At 47.3% G+C, this 18,261-nt stretch overlaps 4 protein-coding genes across 4 annotated transcripts; 1 reads left to right on the top strand and 3 right to left on the bottom strand.

The window, feature by feature from the left end:
* Window positions 1–603: 603 nt before the first annotated feature.
* Window positions 604–8,426, bottom strand: BDV38DRAFT_275032 (WD40 repeat-like protein; the record flags this gene model as incomplete). The annotated part of the gene is made up of 11 exons (XM_032057943.1): window positions 604–1,271; window positions 1,339–1,447; window positions 1,514–1,788; window positions 1,950–2,198; window positions 2,792–2,953; window positions 3,013–4,087; window positions 4,168–4,545; window positions 4,599–5,985; window positions 6,532–8,192; window positions 8,267–8,355; window positions 8,411–8,426. The coding sequence occupies 11 exons, from the start codon at window positions 8,424–8,426 to the stop codon at window positions 604–606; spliced, it is 6,069 nt and encodes a 2,022-aa protein (XP_031908585.1).
* Window positions 8,427–8,638: 212 nt separating this feature from the next.
* On the bottom strand, window positions 8,639–9,735 carry BDV38DRAFT_208611 (mitochondrial 37S ribosomal protein bS18m). Its single transcript, XM_032052578.1, has 3 exons — window positions 9,501–9,735; window positions 9,166–9,401; window positions 8,639–9,069 (listed from the first exon to the last, which is right to left on the bottom strand). The coding sequence occupies exons 1-3, from the start codon at window positions 9,637–9,639 to the stop codon at window positions 8,863–8,865; spliced, it is 582 nt and encodes a 193-aa protein (XP_031908584.1). The 5' UTR covers window positions 9,640–9,735; the 3' UTR covers window positions 8,639–8,862.
* A 122-nt stretch (window positions 9,736–9,857) lies between these two features.
* BDV38DRAFT_208599 (putative mitochondrial respiratory complex I chaperone (Cia84)) lies at window positions 9,858–12,588 on the top strand. Its single transcript, XM_032052577.1, has 2 exons — window positions 9,858–12,245; window positions 12,300–12,588. Exons 1-2 carry the CDS (start codon window positions 10,027–10,029, stop codon window positions 12,466–12,468), a joined length of 2,388 nt encoding a protein of 795 aa, XP_031908583.1. The 5' UTR covers window positions 9,858–10,026; the 3' UTR covers window positions 12,469–12,588.
* Window positions 12,589–13,016: 428 nt separating this feature from the next.
* Window positions 13,017–17,547, bottom strand: BDV38DRAFT_260881 (glutamate dehydrogenase (NAD(+))). The gene is made up of 5 exons (XM_032055973.1): window positions 17,146–17,547; window positions 16,582–16,957; window positions 13,676–16,509; window positions 13,521–13,621; window positions 13,017–13,460 (listed from the first exon to the last, which is right to left on the bottom strand). The coding sequence occupies exons 2-5, from the start codon at window positions 16,898–16,900 to the stop codon at window positions 13,427–13,429; spliced, it is 3,288 nt and encodes a 1,095-aa protein (XP_031908582.1). The 5' UTR covers window positions 16,901–16,957; window positions 17,146–17,547; the 3' UTR covers window positions 13,017–13,426.
* Window positions 17,548–18,261: the final 714 nt, after the last annotated feature.

The following is an 18,261-nucleotide window of genomic DNA, read 5'->3' as shown; positions in this document are numbered from 1 at the left end:
TGCCAATTGCCTTCATGGCTCTCAAAGTATATATAGGTCTCAACCGCCGTTCAGATATACGGCAAAGAAAGGAAAAGAAATAGTAAACCGAGGAGTGGGTATCGAACGAGTTTGCCGCACATTCAGAAACCTTCATTCTTTTCTTTTCGTTTCTGTTATGAATCATCGTAGACGAGATATCTACCCATAAATTGGACTCTGTGGCGACTCTTTGAAGCACATACCATGCGCGTCGCACTCGAGAACTACCATGGTCGAGTTCTCAAGGAAGACTCATGGGAACCCAGGTCCTCAAGCGCGCCAAGTTGTAAAGGGAAAGAGGCTCAAGGAGACCGAAGAAGGATAGAAGACGAATCGGACGCTTGAACTCCGTGCCAAATCAAAGTAGATAATGTCACACCAAAAACAAATTCCCTTCACACTCCAAGTACGCCTTTGGACCCTGGTCGAAATGCCACTGCTTTGGTCGCATAGGACCGTATACTTACAATAAGTCAAAGAGAACACCAAAAGGAAGGGGAAATCAAAGAGGAAGAGGAGGTCCGAAATTATAATGAATATCATGATGGAAAGAAAGCAAGGGAAAAAGAGGGAGGGGAAGGATCAACAGGCCATGGACAAGCACTCGTCCAGTAAAGACCCCAGCTGTTCTCGGTCTGCCATCGTGGCACCTTCCCATACAACATCCCCATCATCATCAACCTCCATTATCTCCGTCGAATTGTTCAACTTCATACTATCCTTGGGAATCTCCGCCACATCGTCAGCTCGGTCTTGCTTGTCTGTTTCAAGCTCATCCTCAAGGTAGCCGCCCATTATTTGATCCACAATCAGTGGCATATGACTGAGAACTCCCCCACCAAGCTCTAAAGCCAAACGGAGGTCTCTGACCCCGAGGGGCTTTCTAACGCTTGCTTCTTTAGCTTCGACAGGTAGCAAGCCTGTCGCACCATCTTTCACAATCTCCCCGCGTGTAAAAGCTAATTCTTCCCGTTCAAGCTGCTGGCGATACTTGCGCATCATCATACCATTAATAGTGCCGGATGGTCCGTTAGACCTCGTCCGAGAGAATACGACAGATAAAACTTCCTTCACAAAAGTTTCCGTTGCAATGGCCATAAACTCAGCGCAGGGTAGCCCTGCGCCACTAACAATTGACTCTTCGTAGCATATAGGGATCATACGAGCATGAATGGATTCAGCATCTGGGAATTCACCAGTCTCTGATGCCAAAGGTTGTGCATAGCGTTTTCGAATCTCCAACTCCCAATCTACCGCCAAGCAGTGTGGTAAGCATCCCTAGACCCATAAGTGAGACATTAAATTTATTACACCTACTTGTTTTATTCAGGCCGCCTGCACTTGCCGGTACTTGGCTGGGCAGCTTTATTTGTTTCGCCAAATGATATTCCTCTAACCCGTTCGGTGTAGTCTCAACGGGGTCATGCTGATCGAGACCATTGTCAGAATGGATTACGCACTCTAATGGTCGGCTATAACGTTGTAATCGTACCTCAGGAATTGCTTTTATTCGCCGACGATCTCTAGGAGGAAGCTGCATGACCTCCGTCTTTAGCCTCTGCTCCGCTGCATCCCCTGATGTCGGCTTCGAGACCACCGACGGTTTGTCGTTCGCCGACACCCAACTTGCAACTCCATGATCCGGAAGGTCCCTTGTGAGGTTCCCAATAATTGCGCATATGAAATTATTATGGAGGTGTTCAGTTTTCTGGTCGGCGCAAATTATATGATCAACGCGAGACGAGAGTTCATTCTGGTTCAATTGTCCTATGATAGAGAAGAGCGACGTTAGCTCATCCTTCAGAAAGTAAACATATCTTGAAGAAGAACAAAAAGGAAATGGATAAGGAAAAGTAAAAGTAAAAAAAAAAAGAAGAAGAAGAAGAAGGACTGGAAGGACTGGGCCAATTTCTGCTATGCGTTCGTACCTAGAAGGAAGAGAGTAGTGGTCTCCTTGTACTCAGGCCAGCTGTCGCCGATAGCGGCTTTCAGTTCTGTATAGATAGGCTCAAGATCCAGTCGCGGGACAGATATCAGGGCTTTAGTAGACTTCGAAGTCGTTGAAGTGCTAGGGGTCGCATTTTTTGAGGGAGTTATTGCGGTCGATGTAGACTCAGTCCGACTCAGAGCGGCCGGATCGATCTGCATGGTTGAGAGGCTCGCAGAAGCGCGACGGGCTGCGCGAAGCCGGGATGGCGGGGAGAACTAGGCCTTCATGAAGCAGAATACATCCAGAGAAACCCGAAAGACAGTTTGATATTAGTAGAAGACGAAAGCATGCGAGGAACGAAGGGATCGCGATCGGAAGGGCAGTGGGTCGATGAGCGAAGTGATGGAAGGAGGTTGAAGTTGATAAAATGCTTGGGTTGGATTTCTTCTTCCCCGCCAAAAAATGAGTTACAAAAGTCACTGGAGTATCCTAGTGAATGAAGCAATACAAAGACTACAAGAAAGGACTACTTTTGTTTCGTAATGTTTATCGATCCTGTATATTTAGAGATTATTACATATGTTTACATGCGCTTCGTTATCTAAAGGAACGCAGTCGATTTAGAGGGGGGAAAAGAGCCTAATCATATAGCTTCACAATGTCTTCGTCGAGTACTCCAAACAAGCAGCTGATTTCCGCCATTATTCCCTCGATCTCTGTCGACAATTGACCAGTAACTAAAACTAAAGATGAATTAGTCAATATTGTATGAACAGTTCACGCCATATCGTGCAACAATATGGGATTTAAAACACGAATCGCTGTATAGCCTCGACTTACTGTAAGCATACAATAACGCATAGTCCTCGTCCGTAGACAGGCGCGATGCTTCATGATCCTTGCGATAGCGGAAAAGGCGGGCAAGAAGCCGGTCTCGGGCATGTTCAATGCTAGGAAGGACGTCGCTCAGCGGGTACTCGAGTTTCATAGACGAGGCCATTACTATACTTGCGGTTAGAATTGCCCTTTCTGGTTAATCCCCTACAATCCCCTACACTCACCTGACAATAGATGGCTGATGCGCGACGACAATTGCTGCCTTTCCTTATCGGTATATTGGAGAATACTAAGCTCGCCTTCGGACGCTGTCATATTTTTATCAAGCTCAATATTGATCGCAAGAAAAGCGTCTACCATACTCCTTGTGCGGCAGAGAATGTTACTGTATGCCAAATCAGGGAATGGGCGTTTCAGCTCAAACTCGGAGCGGGCGGACGCCTGAAGAGATTCCAAGTGCGAAAGGAATCGTTCAATCTCCAGTTTCTCCCTTGGGCTCATGAAAACTGAGTTATCCGTGTTACTAGTCATGGTAGACAGCGGGCCGCGTTTCCAGAGTAGACTCATTCGAAGCCATAAGAGGCTTAGACCATCTTTCAATCTTTTCCTCGCGCTGATAGGCCAAATCACTCGTGTGATGATAATACCCCAGATACAGCCAGACAGAACAGATGCAACACGATGAAGAGCAATCTCAGTTATAATCGGACTTTCGCCCCCTTCGTCCTGGTCATCGTTCCCTTCCTTCTGGCTCAGGGAGTACGCGTACAACACCGAGAGGTTGTATGTAAGCATGATGAAGCGGCCCATCGGACCTTGCCCTTTGACAATTATGAGATACGACGTCCACGTAGCCATGAATAGCCCCAGAGATGCGAGGCCAAACACGTTCCCACCAGTCACGAACCACGAAATGACGGCGCAGAGTGCCCCTAAGCTGGTACCCAAAAAACGGGCATAGCCGGTGGTGTTTGAAGAACCGATGGTCATCGAACAAACTAGCATGTACGACAAAAGACCCCACTCGCCTCTCCAATGAGAGTAAAATGGTCTTGTGGACGGGAGAAATGATGGCAAAGCATAGAGTGCCGCACCTGTACCTACTTTGATAGCAAACTTGGTATCATCCCGTCGAAAGATCTTGAGTGACTTCCAGATACGATAACCAAAGCTTTTTTCCCCCGACATGTTTCCCGGAAGGAGGGTTGATAACGATGTTTTACTGTGTGGCTCAGTGTTACCGACCACCAATTGAGGCTCAACACCACCTTGTACGAAACCTGCTTCAACCAATGGCCGCTCTGGATGCCAGTCAGCATAATTTTAACCGTTTAGGCCCATGTCAGCTGAGACAGCATACCAGTATCTTTTGCTCTTACCCAAGCATTTCGTCGAGACCAAAACCTCAGCCAGTTCCAGGATCTACCACTAGGCCTCTCCTCAGCTTCAAGTTGCAACTCATCAAGGATTGCTAGCAGCTCCTTTAGCTGTTCACCGAATTCCAGAAGCGAAAAACTAAAATGGCCGCAGCTGGCAGCAACTTCCTCAAGATCCGCTTCGACTTCCAAGGTCTGGATGTCTAAGACATCCTTCTGTCGATATATAGTCTTCAACGCCTCTTCTCGGGATCCTCGATAGAGATCAAGTGCCCGGTCAAGACTGGTGCGGAACCTACTATTGATTGCGACTCTGTAATCCGGTGCAGGCTTGAAAGGAATCTCCTTGAAGATTTCTTTTAAAGTGAATGCAAGCGATCGCTATTAATGATTAGTATCTACCAACATGTAGTGGTTATTGGGTGCCTCGTTACCATCGAAGGCCCTAAATGACCGATAAATAGTGCGAAAATATCCGCAGGAAGAAGAACGTGATCAGTTTCTGAATCAGAAATCTCTCTTTCCGGACTTGAATTCGGCCTGTCTCTTCCTGAATCCGAGACCTCTTCTTCCGGCCTCTCATCTATCGGCTCCAAACTTGGTCGCTCCTCATGTACTGACCATGGACTAGGTAAAGATTCTCGATGAATCCCATTTATAATCTCTGCTTCGCTATTGTACTGCATTGGCCTGGCAAGTTTGGTTTGCTTTAGCAGCTGAAACTGCAGGAGAGCCGCACTGCGCAAGCCGCCCATGTTATGAGTGATGTCTTGTACCCAGCGTACAAGTTTTTTCTCCAGCCTGTACTGTCTCTCTGTACCTGCAACAAAATGCTCCAATTTCGCTTCTCTTAATAGTTTGTCAAGCTGACTGTATGCTTGCTTATGGCGCGCAGCTGCACTTAGGTATTCTTCAGTCTGAAGCTCCTCTTCAGATCCAGTGAGGAAGCTCTCAGTAATCAAGGCTAGCATCGTTGCTAGCGTCTCGGTGACAGTGGTGAGGTTTGACCGTAGCTTTTTCCGTGCAGATATTGGAAATATCATAAATGACACAGCCATGGCCGCAGCTACACCCATCACGACCATTTTCAAAACCTGAAAAATTTTAGCGAACGACAAATTCCCATTCTGTACTGAGCCTTCTTTTGTCAAGACGGTAATGGACGACAGCGAAGCAAGGGAACAGGCGACGTTCACAAGGGGGTCGCCCAGTCTTTGCTTTGTCCATCCAATAAATCCTAAACCACCTCCACAGAAGACTATGAGAACTACAGCATGGCCCAGTGGGAGTAAGTCAAGGGTGTCCTGAAAGAACCTAGAGACACACATGCTTGTCAAAGAGATGAAAGCAGCGTAGAGAAACGCTAGGAAGGCACAAATTGATGCCTTGTACATGCTCCCTTGAGACCTTGCTGGGTGGAAGTAGACTGTAACGGTGGCCACAACATGCTTGCCATCTTGATGGCCTAGCCACGAAGCGATCGCTGGCACGAAAGTTGCAAGCGATCCCAATAAGTAGGCTAGGCTGCATTTCAGGACACCGATTCCTAGCTCAGTAGAAATAACTCGATGTATCCAAAGTTCTGTTTTTCGCACCTTTCTCCATAAGCGTAAAGGTATCCCTTCCCGGCCCACGGAATATTGTCCGGAGAGTAGCCCGCGGCGTTCTTCGTCATCGTGGCCATTCGATTCGGGATGAGGGCTTCGTAGAGTAACTAGACCTCTCAAGCGTTGACCGGTTTTAGGTAGGACAAACGTCGCCTGCCGCAGCTTCGTATCAAATTTGTGGTTAGCAACGGTGGCTCGTCCTCTTTCTCTTTTTCTTGAACACCTTCAACCAGAGATCTTGCCATGGTACCTTCTTCGGTCGCAAAAAGCGACGGGAACTACTCGACGCGTCCTCAGACAGAGACATTTTATGATCTCATTTTGTTTTTCTTTTCTTGCCTTCCTGGAGGCGCGCAGGAGACTCCAAGTGTTGTCAAACCGGAGCTTGCGGGCGCTTGATGTACACAGTGGCTATGACGATCGTCGCTTGTTCTATCCGCTGTTGATCACCCGCCATCTTATCACCACGGCCTAAGTGAATTAGGAACACGCATACTTAGGCGATACTACTGCTAAAAGCAGCTACAATATCCTAATACCTAACTGTAAATACTGTACTTCATTGTATGTATGTACACTTCGAAATCCGAGGGGAAAGATAGTGAAATAAGGAAGAGGCAGCACAGAGATAACGTTCCTCTCACACATACGTATATCATGATCGCTGCTGTCCCAAGTCCATTTCACTTTACTCTATTCCAAACCTTCCACTTTCCACAACTTGACTGCTGCATCCGCACCAGCCGATGCAATCTTCGACCCCGACACCCAGGCTACACCGTTGACACCTTCTTTGTGAGCATTAGTAACTTGAAGCCACTCTCCAGGTTTGGCCAAGTTCCACACGAATATATTGGTGTCCAACGCTCCGCTCACAACGTGTGTACCGTCTTCGTTCCATGCAATGGAAGTGATCCGCGAAGTATGTGCCGTCCAACGGTCTGTGACTAGACTGGCATCGGCGACGTTGTAAACAAGAACGCGACCGCGTGAATCACCAACAGCCAGCAGGGAACCGTTCGGCGAGAAAGCCAATGCGGACACGGGATTCCGAGAAGCTTTAATATCCGTCTTAGGAATCAAAGTAGCGCCCGAGATTTCGCAAATTTGAACAGTTGAATCATCGCTGCCGATGGCTGCAGTGCTTCCATATGCTGCCACAGCAGTTATGGTAAACTTTGACTTGAAGTCGCCAATCTTCTGGCCGTCTTTGTAAATCTCAACACTCTCCGAGGTCCCTACCAATACCGCTTCAGCTGCAGCGATACCCTTAGGCTGTCCAGATAGCTTGGAAGAGCTTCCGTTGTATGTTTTAGCCCCAACGTCCACAGATCTGATGGTGTCATCCCAGGCCACGCTGTAGATTCTACCATTGCCTTCCTCTATCGGCGCAAGGCCTGCAATATACGTCAAGTGACTTTCGCCGTCCACCTCCTCCGCAGTTCCAGTGGGCACGTCCCAGCTGCAGACTCTGCCGTCGAAACTTCCAGTCCACAATGTGCCATTGTCGCTACTGGAGTGGGACTGTGTCAAGGATGTAATGTTTTTCTGGTGGCCTTGGATGACCTGTCTAGGCTCAGGAGTACCTTCAGCGAGATAATTCAGATTGCCACCCAGTGACAAACTGATAAGCAGATTGTCACTTCTGCCCGGGGGCCAAACCACGCCGACCTGCTGGTCTTTGATATCTGTACTTCCCTCTCCTCCAATGTTCCATGTTTGTGAAACTTTACCGGCTTCCACATCCCATACCTTGACGGTCTTATCGGCACTCGCAGTTACGAACTTCCGAGAGTCCTTGGACCATGAAACACTGAAAATACTACCCTTATGCTCACCTTCCCCAATCTGGCCCCTTGACTCTCCCGTCTTGCCATCATAAAGCCAGATCCTCCGGTCAGCACCAACGCTAACCAACGCTGAGCCATCTGGACTGAAGCCGACGCCATAAATATAATTAGTGTGTTTGTCACGGATACCCGTGTTGAACTTGAAAGGCGCTCCATGGTAGAAGACTAAATTCTTGTCATCACCAGCAGCAGCAGCTCGCAGAGGTCGTTGTTGCCTAATCGAAACGGAGTTAATCTGTTGGGTGTGGCCATAAATTTCCCCGACGGTATTTCCACTATCCCAAGTAATGCAGTGGCCATATCGTTGTTTCCCCTCACCAACCGCGATTATACGCTGGGAATCCCCATCCCATGCGAGATCATTGATCCTACCATTGACAATACTGTATTCACCCTTCGTATGCCCTTCGCCGACGCAGTCCCAGACTCGAACTAATCCAGTTGCATCACCGCTAGCGACGTAGAATCCAGACGGTGAAAACCGTGCGACTGTAGTCTGAGCCTTATGTTCGGTGTACTGCGTCGCGATGGCGGGGTTGTCGATTGAACGCAAGAATATGGATTTATTGGCCTTAGGCCTCACTTCCCGTTAGTCAAGATCTTCCGATATCTCTTTAAAAGAACGATAGGTTGTCTTGTATTTACCGCATAAGCAAGCCGTTCGCCTTTGGCATCCGACGAGAGGTGGGTGGGTTGGCCCCTGGTGGTAGAAGGGCTGGCCGCCCAGATGAAATCTGAAAAGTGTTAGTTATCCAGGATCGCATGGAAAAGGGTAAGTAAGGTCTTGACCGTTCGTAATTGACATGGCTGTACCAACAGACAATATCAGCAGTGAAAGGAAGGGAGAAATCCGGAATTAGCAGAAGGTAAAGGGGAGCGCGAGCGATGTTGACAGCCATAGATGTCTCCTCCGGTTGACGTATTTATCGGTGGGGAATGTGAGCCACGGACGGGACAACTCGTTCCTGTCTTATGTCCAGGCAACCCTCATTATTAGAACCTTGTACAGTAATAGTAGATATTCCGGAGATAGTAACTATTCAATCAATAAAATTTCTGGCGGATAAATTACATGTGCAATCCCAATTTTCAGTGATGACTATGTTTGAATATAGAAGTACAGTGTCTGGCTCCGAAGGTGCCCGACATCGAGATTTGAAGCCGCAGGAATTCAAGAAAGGTATAAGCAGTTCTCCATATATCCTGCATACAAGTTCCCTGTTCGTGTGGCCTCAGTTGCTTCAGAATATGCTGCTTCCATCTACCTTCGCCTTCAGTTCCGCCGCCAGAATCTCTGGATGTCTATGGACACTAGGCATCAGACCAAGACCAATAGCCCTTCGGATAGCCTTTGCAATTTTCCGTTGGTTGACAGGTCGTAGACCAGTTGTATTTCTATGCTTTATACGTCCCATCGGGGTGATATACTCGGACATGATCGAGAAGTTCTGCGTTAACACAAAAGAAGTTAAAAATCACTGAGAATGCCCGAGCCAAGGAAAAAATACAATAATAGTAATCGTTCATTTCATAACCGCACATACCTTGTACAAGTCTAGCGGGTTCATGTTCAAAGAATCAAAAGCATCTGTGGCTGGGCTATAGCGCTTCCTCCACTTCTTCATCTCGGCAGCACTGAGATCATGAGGTGTGTAAATATCGCCTGCTCGCCAATCACGAGTTTGGTATTTCTCTAAGATTCGACTTTCTCCTTGGGTCTTCTGGTCTTCGATGAACTTTTGGCGGTTTGGTACACGACGACGGCTGAATACTCTTGGTCCTATTTTCGGGACAGTTAGTGCCGGTCGAAGTAATGTCTTGAGAAGTACTCGACTCTGCAGGAAACACGGGCGGCTGCATTGTTTGGATATTCACATACTTTGATTAGCACTGGCAGCACGCTGATAAGCAGCGGCATCTGTGGCGAGAGTCGAATTCCACCGACCTGCAACCATAGAGCTCATGGTCGACCCGAAGGTGCGCAATGGAGACGACCAAGACAAGAGACGACCAGTCATATTTGAGAGCCGGGTGGCGACCTCAGTTCTATCAAAGCAATTGAGGAGCGTCAATAACAGCTTGCAAGCATTCAATGGTGGATGGGTTGGGTTGGGGGAGTCGCAGAGTGGAGCGCATTGAATTTAATATCTTTTCGGCGCGCCAAGAGCCGCAGGACACCTCCGCGGCAACTCTAGAACTCCAGTTCACATTCTTTCTTCTATACTTCCAATGCTCTCCCTGTTACCCATTGTATGTTCGTTCTCAATACTTGGGTACTTTTGAAGCATGCTGCAAATTGGATTGATTTAATTTCTCAAAACTTCCAATGATAGTGTTCCTATTTGAGGAATAGAGGCTTATTCTATTAACACTTTTTCTTCATAGCTTCATTCTATACTACAAACATGCAATCTCACCTCAGTAGAAGGGTTTTCCGTGCAATACTGGACAACGAGCCGCTGTCTTCCTCACAATGCCGTAATCGACTACTACATAATCTCCGAACGTACCGATCCCGAGGGCCAGTCGTCACCAGCACGTATCACTTCCAGCGACGTGGGTTTTTCGCATTCAATATGGGACCATCTATCTCTCCCCAACCTGCGACTCTGCCATCGGAGGCTGGCCTAAAACCAATGAGCGATCTGATGAGAGCAATACGTGACAAAAGCAGGGGGCCTGCAGTGAGTGTTCTTGCGAAGGCCTTTCAGGATTTCTTTGCTGCACGAGCGGACATTCCGGGAGTCATTACGGGCTTTCAGGCCCGTTTGCTCATCGTGACTTGGAAGCACTTGCGAGCTAATGAGGGTGATCTGGAGCCCGAAAATTGGAAATTGATCTTCTCTACTGAGAACCTAGAGAACGTGCTATTCGTTCTGTCCCAAGCAAGATGCCTGCCAGAATGCCGCGAAGTAATCCAAAGATTAGCTCGCTACGTATTTCTGGAACTTTGTGCGGACCATGGGTTTGGTCCCAACCATATAGGTCGACCCGCGCTTGTTGCCTATATTAATATTCAGGCTTTGAATGGCAATCCAGAAGGAGCAAGACATATCGTTGAGAAGTTCTGGAATAGGCTTTCCAAGACCAATCCCTCCCCTTGGCTTACGGTCATGAAGGGGTTTGCCATAAATGAAGATAGGCGTCTTCTCAGACGGACAACCGAGGACCTTCACGACTTTGGCATAAAATTTGACCCTACCTCCCACGAAGAGTTGCTCAAAGTCCTCATTGGACAAGATCTCCTGGCTGCAGTGAAGATAATGTACGAGTGCCCTTTGTTTGATGGATGGGAGCCTACCCTAGCTACGAAAGAAGCCGTTATCGAGTATGCAATTCTGCGTTCAGAAACAGCGTGGGCCAGGCCTATCTTCGAGTCACTTTCGCAAAGGCCAATTACGGAGACCATGAATATCACATTGCTTTGGGAAGCAGCCCATGGACAAGATGCGTCTGCACTCGTGGAAAAGGTTAGAATTTTAATTCAAAATAGTCCAGAAGCCAAAGCATCGCTCACAATTGAATGTGTGAACAACTTGATGGCGTATGCCAATTTCACCAACAAACCTCAATTGACTGCTGAGTATGCTGCTTTGATCCCGCGTTGGGGTCTGCAGCCCAACTCCCAGTCGCGTTTATTGGAACTCGAATCTTATATACAAGCCGGTGACGTGGAAAGAACGTTAGTCCATGTTGAGGGCTTGCATGGCGTCAACGAAATGGCTCTTGAAAATATGTCTATCTCGCTGATGAATAAGTTGATAACAATGCTTTGTTTGTCGGGCCAGGGGGATGCCATATTCGATCAGGTGTCATCCTTTCTTGACCCATTGTTCGAGAATAATGTTCGGTTAGAGCCTGAGACGCTCGCGGCACTAACGCATATGTTGCTCTACCGTCGTGACTGGGAAGGGGCATCGGAACTCCTTCGACCGCGCCTGGCATTATATGATGACGAGGGAAGATCGAAGATACGTAAAGCGCTCACTGACTATATCTTGGACCTTAACCAAGATGGCGCAGATGCATGGGAGGTGTACGGGTTATTGCAGCTGGCGTTCCCCGAAGCAAGCGTAAGCACGCGAACCGACATCATGACAGCATTCTACAAAAGAAACCGGAGTGACCTAGCCTACCTAGTGTTCGGGCATATGCGGCAGGCGGAAAACTTTGCTCGGCGTCCAAAGCCAGACACCTATACCAAATGCTTCCGGTGGATAGCTCGAACGCGTGATGCAGAACATCTGGTGCTTGTTCACAACATGCTCAAATTAGACGTTGAAGTTGACCTCAACATCAAGTTGCTAAATGGGCTAATGCTTGCTTACGCAGCTTGTGACATGCCCGAGAAAAGTATGGAGGTGTTCCGCCAAATCCTTCAGTCGGAAGAGGGTCCCACGCATAAGACAATTGCTATCTTCTTCAAATTATGCGGAAAGCACCACAATGGCACACAGGAGGCAATGAAGATGATGGAAAAGGTCAAACTTCTCGAAATCGAAGTAGATCGGCGGCTGTACATGGCATTTGTCGAAGCTCTCGCTGCGCAATGTGAATTTGACCTTGCTATAGAGGCTATAGACAAGATGCACAGTGAAACAGGGTACCTACCGAATTATAACTCGTAAGTCCTGATGTCTTCCTTTGTAGTTAGTTTCATTGCTGACGTAATTTCTAGCATTGGCCTCCTCTACAACGCAGTTCCATATCAATACTGGAGAGATGAGGTGGAGAAATGGGCCAAGGAGAAATACCCAGAACTATGGGCGCAACTCAGTGAGATCGAGCGCACAGAGGAAGAAGAAGGATCAAAGTTTAATATCACCGGCTACGAAGTCATCGTCTAATTTGGGGCGTGTATGTCGCGTAATGCGTTAGTAGGGCTATGATCAGTTGGATTTGATTTCCCATAGCAGCAGGAGGGAGGCGTTAGGAGATATTACACTAGCACCTTCTACTGATGTTCTATCTATACATATCATAATCTGCAAACTTCTAACCTCCTACCCGCGAAGTAAGAACTGTTTCAATTACCCATTCGAGTCTGCCTTTGAGTGTGAAACATGATCTGAGGGAGGAGAGTGAATGAAGAGCAAAAGTTGGGAGAGATGCAGCAGGAAGAGGAGAGGAGGACTGCAACTGTAACTCTTCCGGCCACCTCCATACGTAGCCAGAGCTCTCTATGAGTCTCTTATCAGTGATAGAATATTTCCAACACAAGATCAATTTGCAGCACTCACTACTAAAATCATGTATTGTGGGCTACAGTAGGCTGCTCTGATACCTATGTTTCAATTGATGCTTTTGCCTAGTGTAAGATACTGGAAGACTCTCCCCATGTTTTAAGCATAGTTTGTATCTCTCGGGGTTTTTAAGAGGTTATCAGGACGCAGCAGCCAAACTAAGGCTAGTATATTATCATGACTATATCTGACCACAACCCTTACGCTTCTCAAATATTAAGTGATAGCTGCCCTGGAACAGATCACCTTAACCAAGCCATTCCGACAAAGAAACCAAAAAGAAAGAGGAGGGAGAGGGAGGGGTCTCCTGAACGCGCTCTTGATGATGTGTATGTATAAATATATATATGATCTTTAAATCTATGTTTGAAGCAGAACGAACCTAGAGGATGGAGATGTATTTAGTCTTCATTACTCGTGACTCTTTTTTTTTGTAACCCGTACATGCGATGGACATGATTGTCATGATTAATTTTTGTAGCACTGCTTATGTGCAGTCATGTATAAACCCGGAAGATGCAATATCATAACGTGGAACATCACGTCGCCTTTCTAAAGCATGTTAAGCCATGGCCTTGGAAAGTCGCTTGGTCATGCTAAGGTTATAATTAGTAAAGTGGACCAGTGACTGGGGCTAGTGAAACCGATGTACATACAAGTCAAAGAAGGAGAACTGGCTAGGGTTGCTGCCATACTCGTATACAAACCGACTTGCGAGGTAGCTGCCAAAGATGGCCCGGAGGTAGTTCTCAGGAACCTATATGTGTCGTTAGTTTTATAATTGATACTGGCATTGAAAGTTGAGACACACCCGCTGCAAGATTGTATTGAGACCAATCTTGTTCAAAAGTAGCTTAGGCAAAGCGTCATCGAGAACCGAACGGCGAAGTTCAATATTGTCCCACAACTCTGTCTTCTGCAACTCCTCATCAAGCTTAGTAATAGCCAGACTGAGGCGATCACTGAGGACGCTGCGGAGAAGGCCGGTTTGCTCATGTTCACGCCAGATGGCCTCGAACTCGAGGGTGGCATTCTGTTTGATGACTTCCTGAACCTGCTTGACATAATCCTGGTAGAATGTGGGAACACTGCCATCTTCACGAACACACATGTTTTCGACGAACTCCTCGTCGTTGAAGGACAACGACGCAAGGACCTCTAATGACGACGAAGTCACACCACCCTTATTTGCTGATGCATCCTTAAACAGTATACAGCCGGACCTTTCGAGCCGTAGTTTACTGTCTTGTGTGATGAACAAGTTGGCACCCTCGACAATGTAGGGGATGGTGGATTTGCCGTTATGAATAAGCTTTCCTACAGTAGAAAGATCAATGGACTCCGGTCGTCCACCGCAAGGGACAAAGACATCATAAGGAAGTTCTCGGCGCAAATGGAAAGTGTTACGGAAGATCATTCCATTGTGGATGAACTCGCCATTCGGCAACTTGACGTTGCTCTCATCCACCAGAACACGGTAGCCCTGGGGCGAGAGTTTAGACAAGTCAAATTCGGAGATAGTCACGCGCTTCTTAGCAAGCCGGACCAGCTCCTCGTGGTCCAGACCATTTGGATCAACAATAACACCTGAACCATCAACGATAGCGGTGTATTTCTCATTGGCCAGAAGAATTTCGTTTGATCCCAGGTCACCATCGGGGCCACCGGTTTGCAGCTTACGAACCGTGGAGGGGTCAATCTTCAACTTCCGGTAGATACCAAGAACATATTGACGAACAGACAAGGTCGTCATGCCGTAAGTATCATGCGGGATACCGCCCAGCTTGGGACTCTTGCCTGTAAAGAATGACTTCCACCAGGGAGCTCCACGATTCCTTGCATGCTCTGTAGCCCAGTCCACCAACTCGGCCGTGTTCTCGTCGGGCCCCATGAAAAGAATCTCATCCTTTCCATGCAAGTCAACGATAGGGTCTTTGATGCCTGGGCTGACAGGAGGCAGCAGGAGATCGAGAATGCTGTCAATGTATTTCTCAAAAGCGACAGCTGCTTTGTCCTGATGGTTTACATCTAAGAGTATCACACCCTTTGCACCACCTTCGGGAATGTCTTTATTTTTGCGCTGTTGGGTGTTGGCTAAATTGTAATTTTCATCGAACAGTGAGCGAGCATTGATGCTGTAGGCTTCTTTGTTCCTGCTCTTGACGATACGAATGCCACCACGAGCGATATCCCGGAACCGTAGATGGAAGCCTCGGAACTCTGAGCTAATAACTAGGAACATGCCATAGAGACGCTGAGGGTACTCGTGTTCCGGTAGGAAATCTGGGTTGAGTCGGAAACTAAGGGCTACCTTAGTGGGCGTGAAGAAGTTGGTCTTGAGGATGGCGGCGTTGAACACGCGGAAGGCGCTCATGACCATCTCGTCGTGTTCATTGGCCACAGTGCTTGAGATGAGTTGTTTCAGCTTCGCACCATCAAGAACTTCGTCAACCTGGAGGCGCAAATAGCTCAGGGTGGGAAGAAAATCATCTTCGGCAGGACCACGTGTTTGAACGTAATGAGTGTTAGCAAAATCCAGGTAGAGCTTGTGGATAAGTTCCGGGTACTTGTTAACGATCTCTGAGATATAGTCGGATGTGAAAGTCTCGGTACGCAACCTCTTCTTGATCTTGGCTAACAATTCTGCGTGGACACTGTTATTGGAGTCCAGAACATCGGTCAGAGAGGTGTACTCAGAGCCCAAGCGATTAAGGAACTGTTGAACAAAGACCCACGCACAATGGGCATAAATGGTCTCCTGCAAGCTAAGACGGCCGACTGCGAAATGATGTTGGAACCTGTTCTGGGGGATGCAGTAGAGAAGAGAGACCTCCTTGATAATCTGGTGAACAGCTGCCTCGATAGGAGGATACTTAGCAGCGATTTCAGCATCTTTCAGTGGGCGAAGATAGAGAGATATGACCGTGATGCCGTTAGAAAAGTTCTCCAGATATTTACGAGAGCTTGTCAGGCGGTAGTAGTGGTATAGATCAGAGAGTGCACTAAATAGACCCATAGCAGAGCCCTGACGATAAGCGACGACCAGCCTTTTTTCGCGACTTTTCTCGATCTCAAACATCTCAATGACAGGACCAGATCGATTAACGGCATTCGTGATGATTTCTTGATAGATGGCCTTTGTATTTTCCGTTGCCTTTTGCAAGAATCTCTTTTCACCGATGATATCAATGTTCGTTTCATTCGGACCCGGGTTAGGGTTAACGAACTGGCACTTGTAAACAAAGTAGCACCGGAGTTGCTGGCCATCGTCCCCAGGGATTGGTGTTGGCGAACGGAAGGTCTCAACCCGATAGCTGTTACCAGGTGTGGAGCCGTTTACATATTTCTTCTCGATTCTCTGCTCATACCGAGGGCCGTCGACCGACGTGATGCCGGGCTTGCTTGTATCAATGTAGACCGCATGATCTTCAGCTTCTTTATCTAAACGGATCTCGAGCTTCTTATCATCACGAGCGTACGCTGCAACCTTGGCAGCATAGAGAGAAAGGATCTGCGTGACGATAGCATCAACGGTCTCGGTTTGGAAGTATGTATCATCAATCCCAAGCTGGTTGTAAAACCATTCGGCTTCTCCAGCGACAAATTCCGTTGGAATAAAGCCTTTGCTTTCCAGCTGGTCCATAACTAAGAAATGCAGTTAGCAGAAGAGAACCTCCAGTGCCATAAATAGCGGGTTGAAAAGCGAGGGAGACTTACCCTGTTCCATTTGCTTTTCTTTCCCTTCGAACTTGGCAGCAATATAGCCCGGATCCTCCTCTGACAAGATTCGGTGCAGGCCACCGCCGGGGAAGCCCAGATGAGTGGGTTGAGGTGACGGTTGGCGCACATTTGATCCGGCTACATTCTCAAGAAACTTGTTATGAGGATGTCTCTGAAATCCAATGGGAGTTCCAGCGCCAGATTGAGCGCCATCATTACTGCCGTAAAGCTTGGGGCCTGGGCGCACGGGTAGGGTGTTGGCGCCATTGAGGTACCCATCCGGCTGTGGGGATGAAGAAGCAGTAGAAGACACCATGGTGTTTAATTAAAGTGCTCCGGACGATGTTCAATTGAGAGAGAAGAGTACGACGCGCTGATGAAGACGTCAAGAGTTAGTCATAGGGTGGGAGAAGAGCTGTGGCGCACGATCTCGAAAAGAATGCTCATTGGAGGGGCGGGTTTGGGTAGAGATAAGAACAACTGGGGCAGGGTGCAGGGACTGGCAGCGATAGAAAAGAACATCGGGTGGACCGCGCCCGATCTCAAAACGGACGTACATACCTCAAAACGACGAGAGAAAAGTCCTCCTTGCTTGATTCTTTTTGTTTATGATTTTCCTCTATTACCTTGGATCTAATTGACCAAAAACAATAGCAAGAAAAGCTCCTTCAGCATAGAAGCTTATCGAGAAAGACGAGAAGTGAGAAGTCGCTCTACTTCTTGGTACAAGCCATGCAATCGACACGTCACCGGGGTGGGACTGTCAACAACTGGGGTATGGAGATATCAAAGATGATATGAATATGGGGCAAAGAGAAAGGAATATTTCTTATATGATCCTATCTATAATCGAAAACTCACAGGAACGGCAGCGGGCTTCAAGCGCTTATAAGCTAAACATTGATTGCTGAGATCATACCCGGCTCTATGCGATCGGCCAGGCACGGGACCGGTCCGGGGCAGTCAGTCCTGTCTGGGAAAGAGTGGATAAGAGTCTCGAATTGTTGATCTGACGCCCATCCTTGTATGAAGTGGATCCTATATGTGGATCGGGTTGATTGATGGGTTAGTGCGGTGTGGTTATTAGTCCAGCATGTAGCCTCCACGTTGCCCCAACTGACAGTAAAATGAATCCCAGTTTGACATCCCTTCTTTCTGATTTCTTTCCCTTTCCAAATACGTATCTCTATGTATCTTGATATATCTTATTGTCCTTGACTTTTCTAGAATTATCTCCTTTAAACCTTTCCATTTTTCTTTTCTTTTCTTTTCTTTTCATTTCGCTTTTTTTTTTTTTTTTTTTTTTTTTTTTTTTTTTTTTTTTTTTTTTTTTTGATCTCTGGATTTTGCCGGTACTGACAGTACCAAGGTTTTTGCCAAGTTTTAGGGGCTCTTATTCCCATTCAGGGATAGTGCTGCTGTAGCGCGAATGAGGCAAGAAGAAAAAATACCTCATCGGAAAGACGTGATTGGCTACCCAAAGCTAAAATTGGAAAAAAAAAATTGCCTCAACGTCCCAGTGTGGCTCGGCCAGCACCTGCCTTAGGCACAAGTAGTTCTACTACTACTTAATAGATTAGTGGTTGACAACAAGAAGAGAATGGCCTGAGATATTGACGATAAGTAGTATATATATAAAAGCTATCTACAGTAACACTTACCGAGTACTAGTACTAG

This window comes from Aspergillus pseudotamarii, assembly GCF_009193445.1.
Source record: "Aspergillus pseudotamarii strain CBS 117625 unplaced genomic scaffold BDV38scaffold_81, whole genome shotgun sequence".
Lineage (NCBI taxonomy): Eukaryota > Fungi > Ascomycota > Eurotiomycetes > Eurotiales > Aspergillaceae > Aspergillus > Aspergillus pseudotamarii.
Note: the sequence above shows the minus strand (reverse complement) of the source record. Positions and strands in the feature narration are given on the sequence as shown.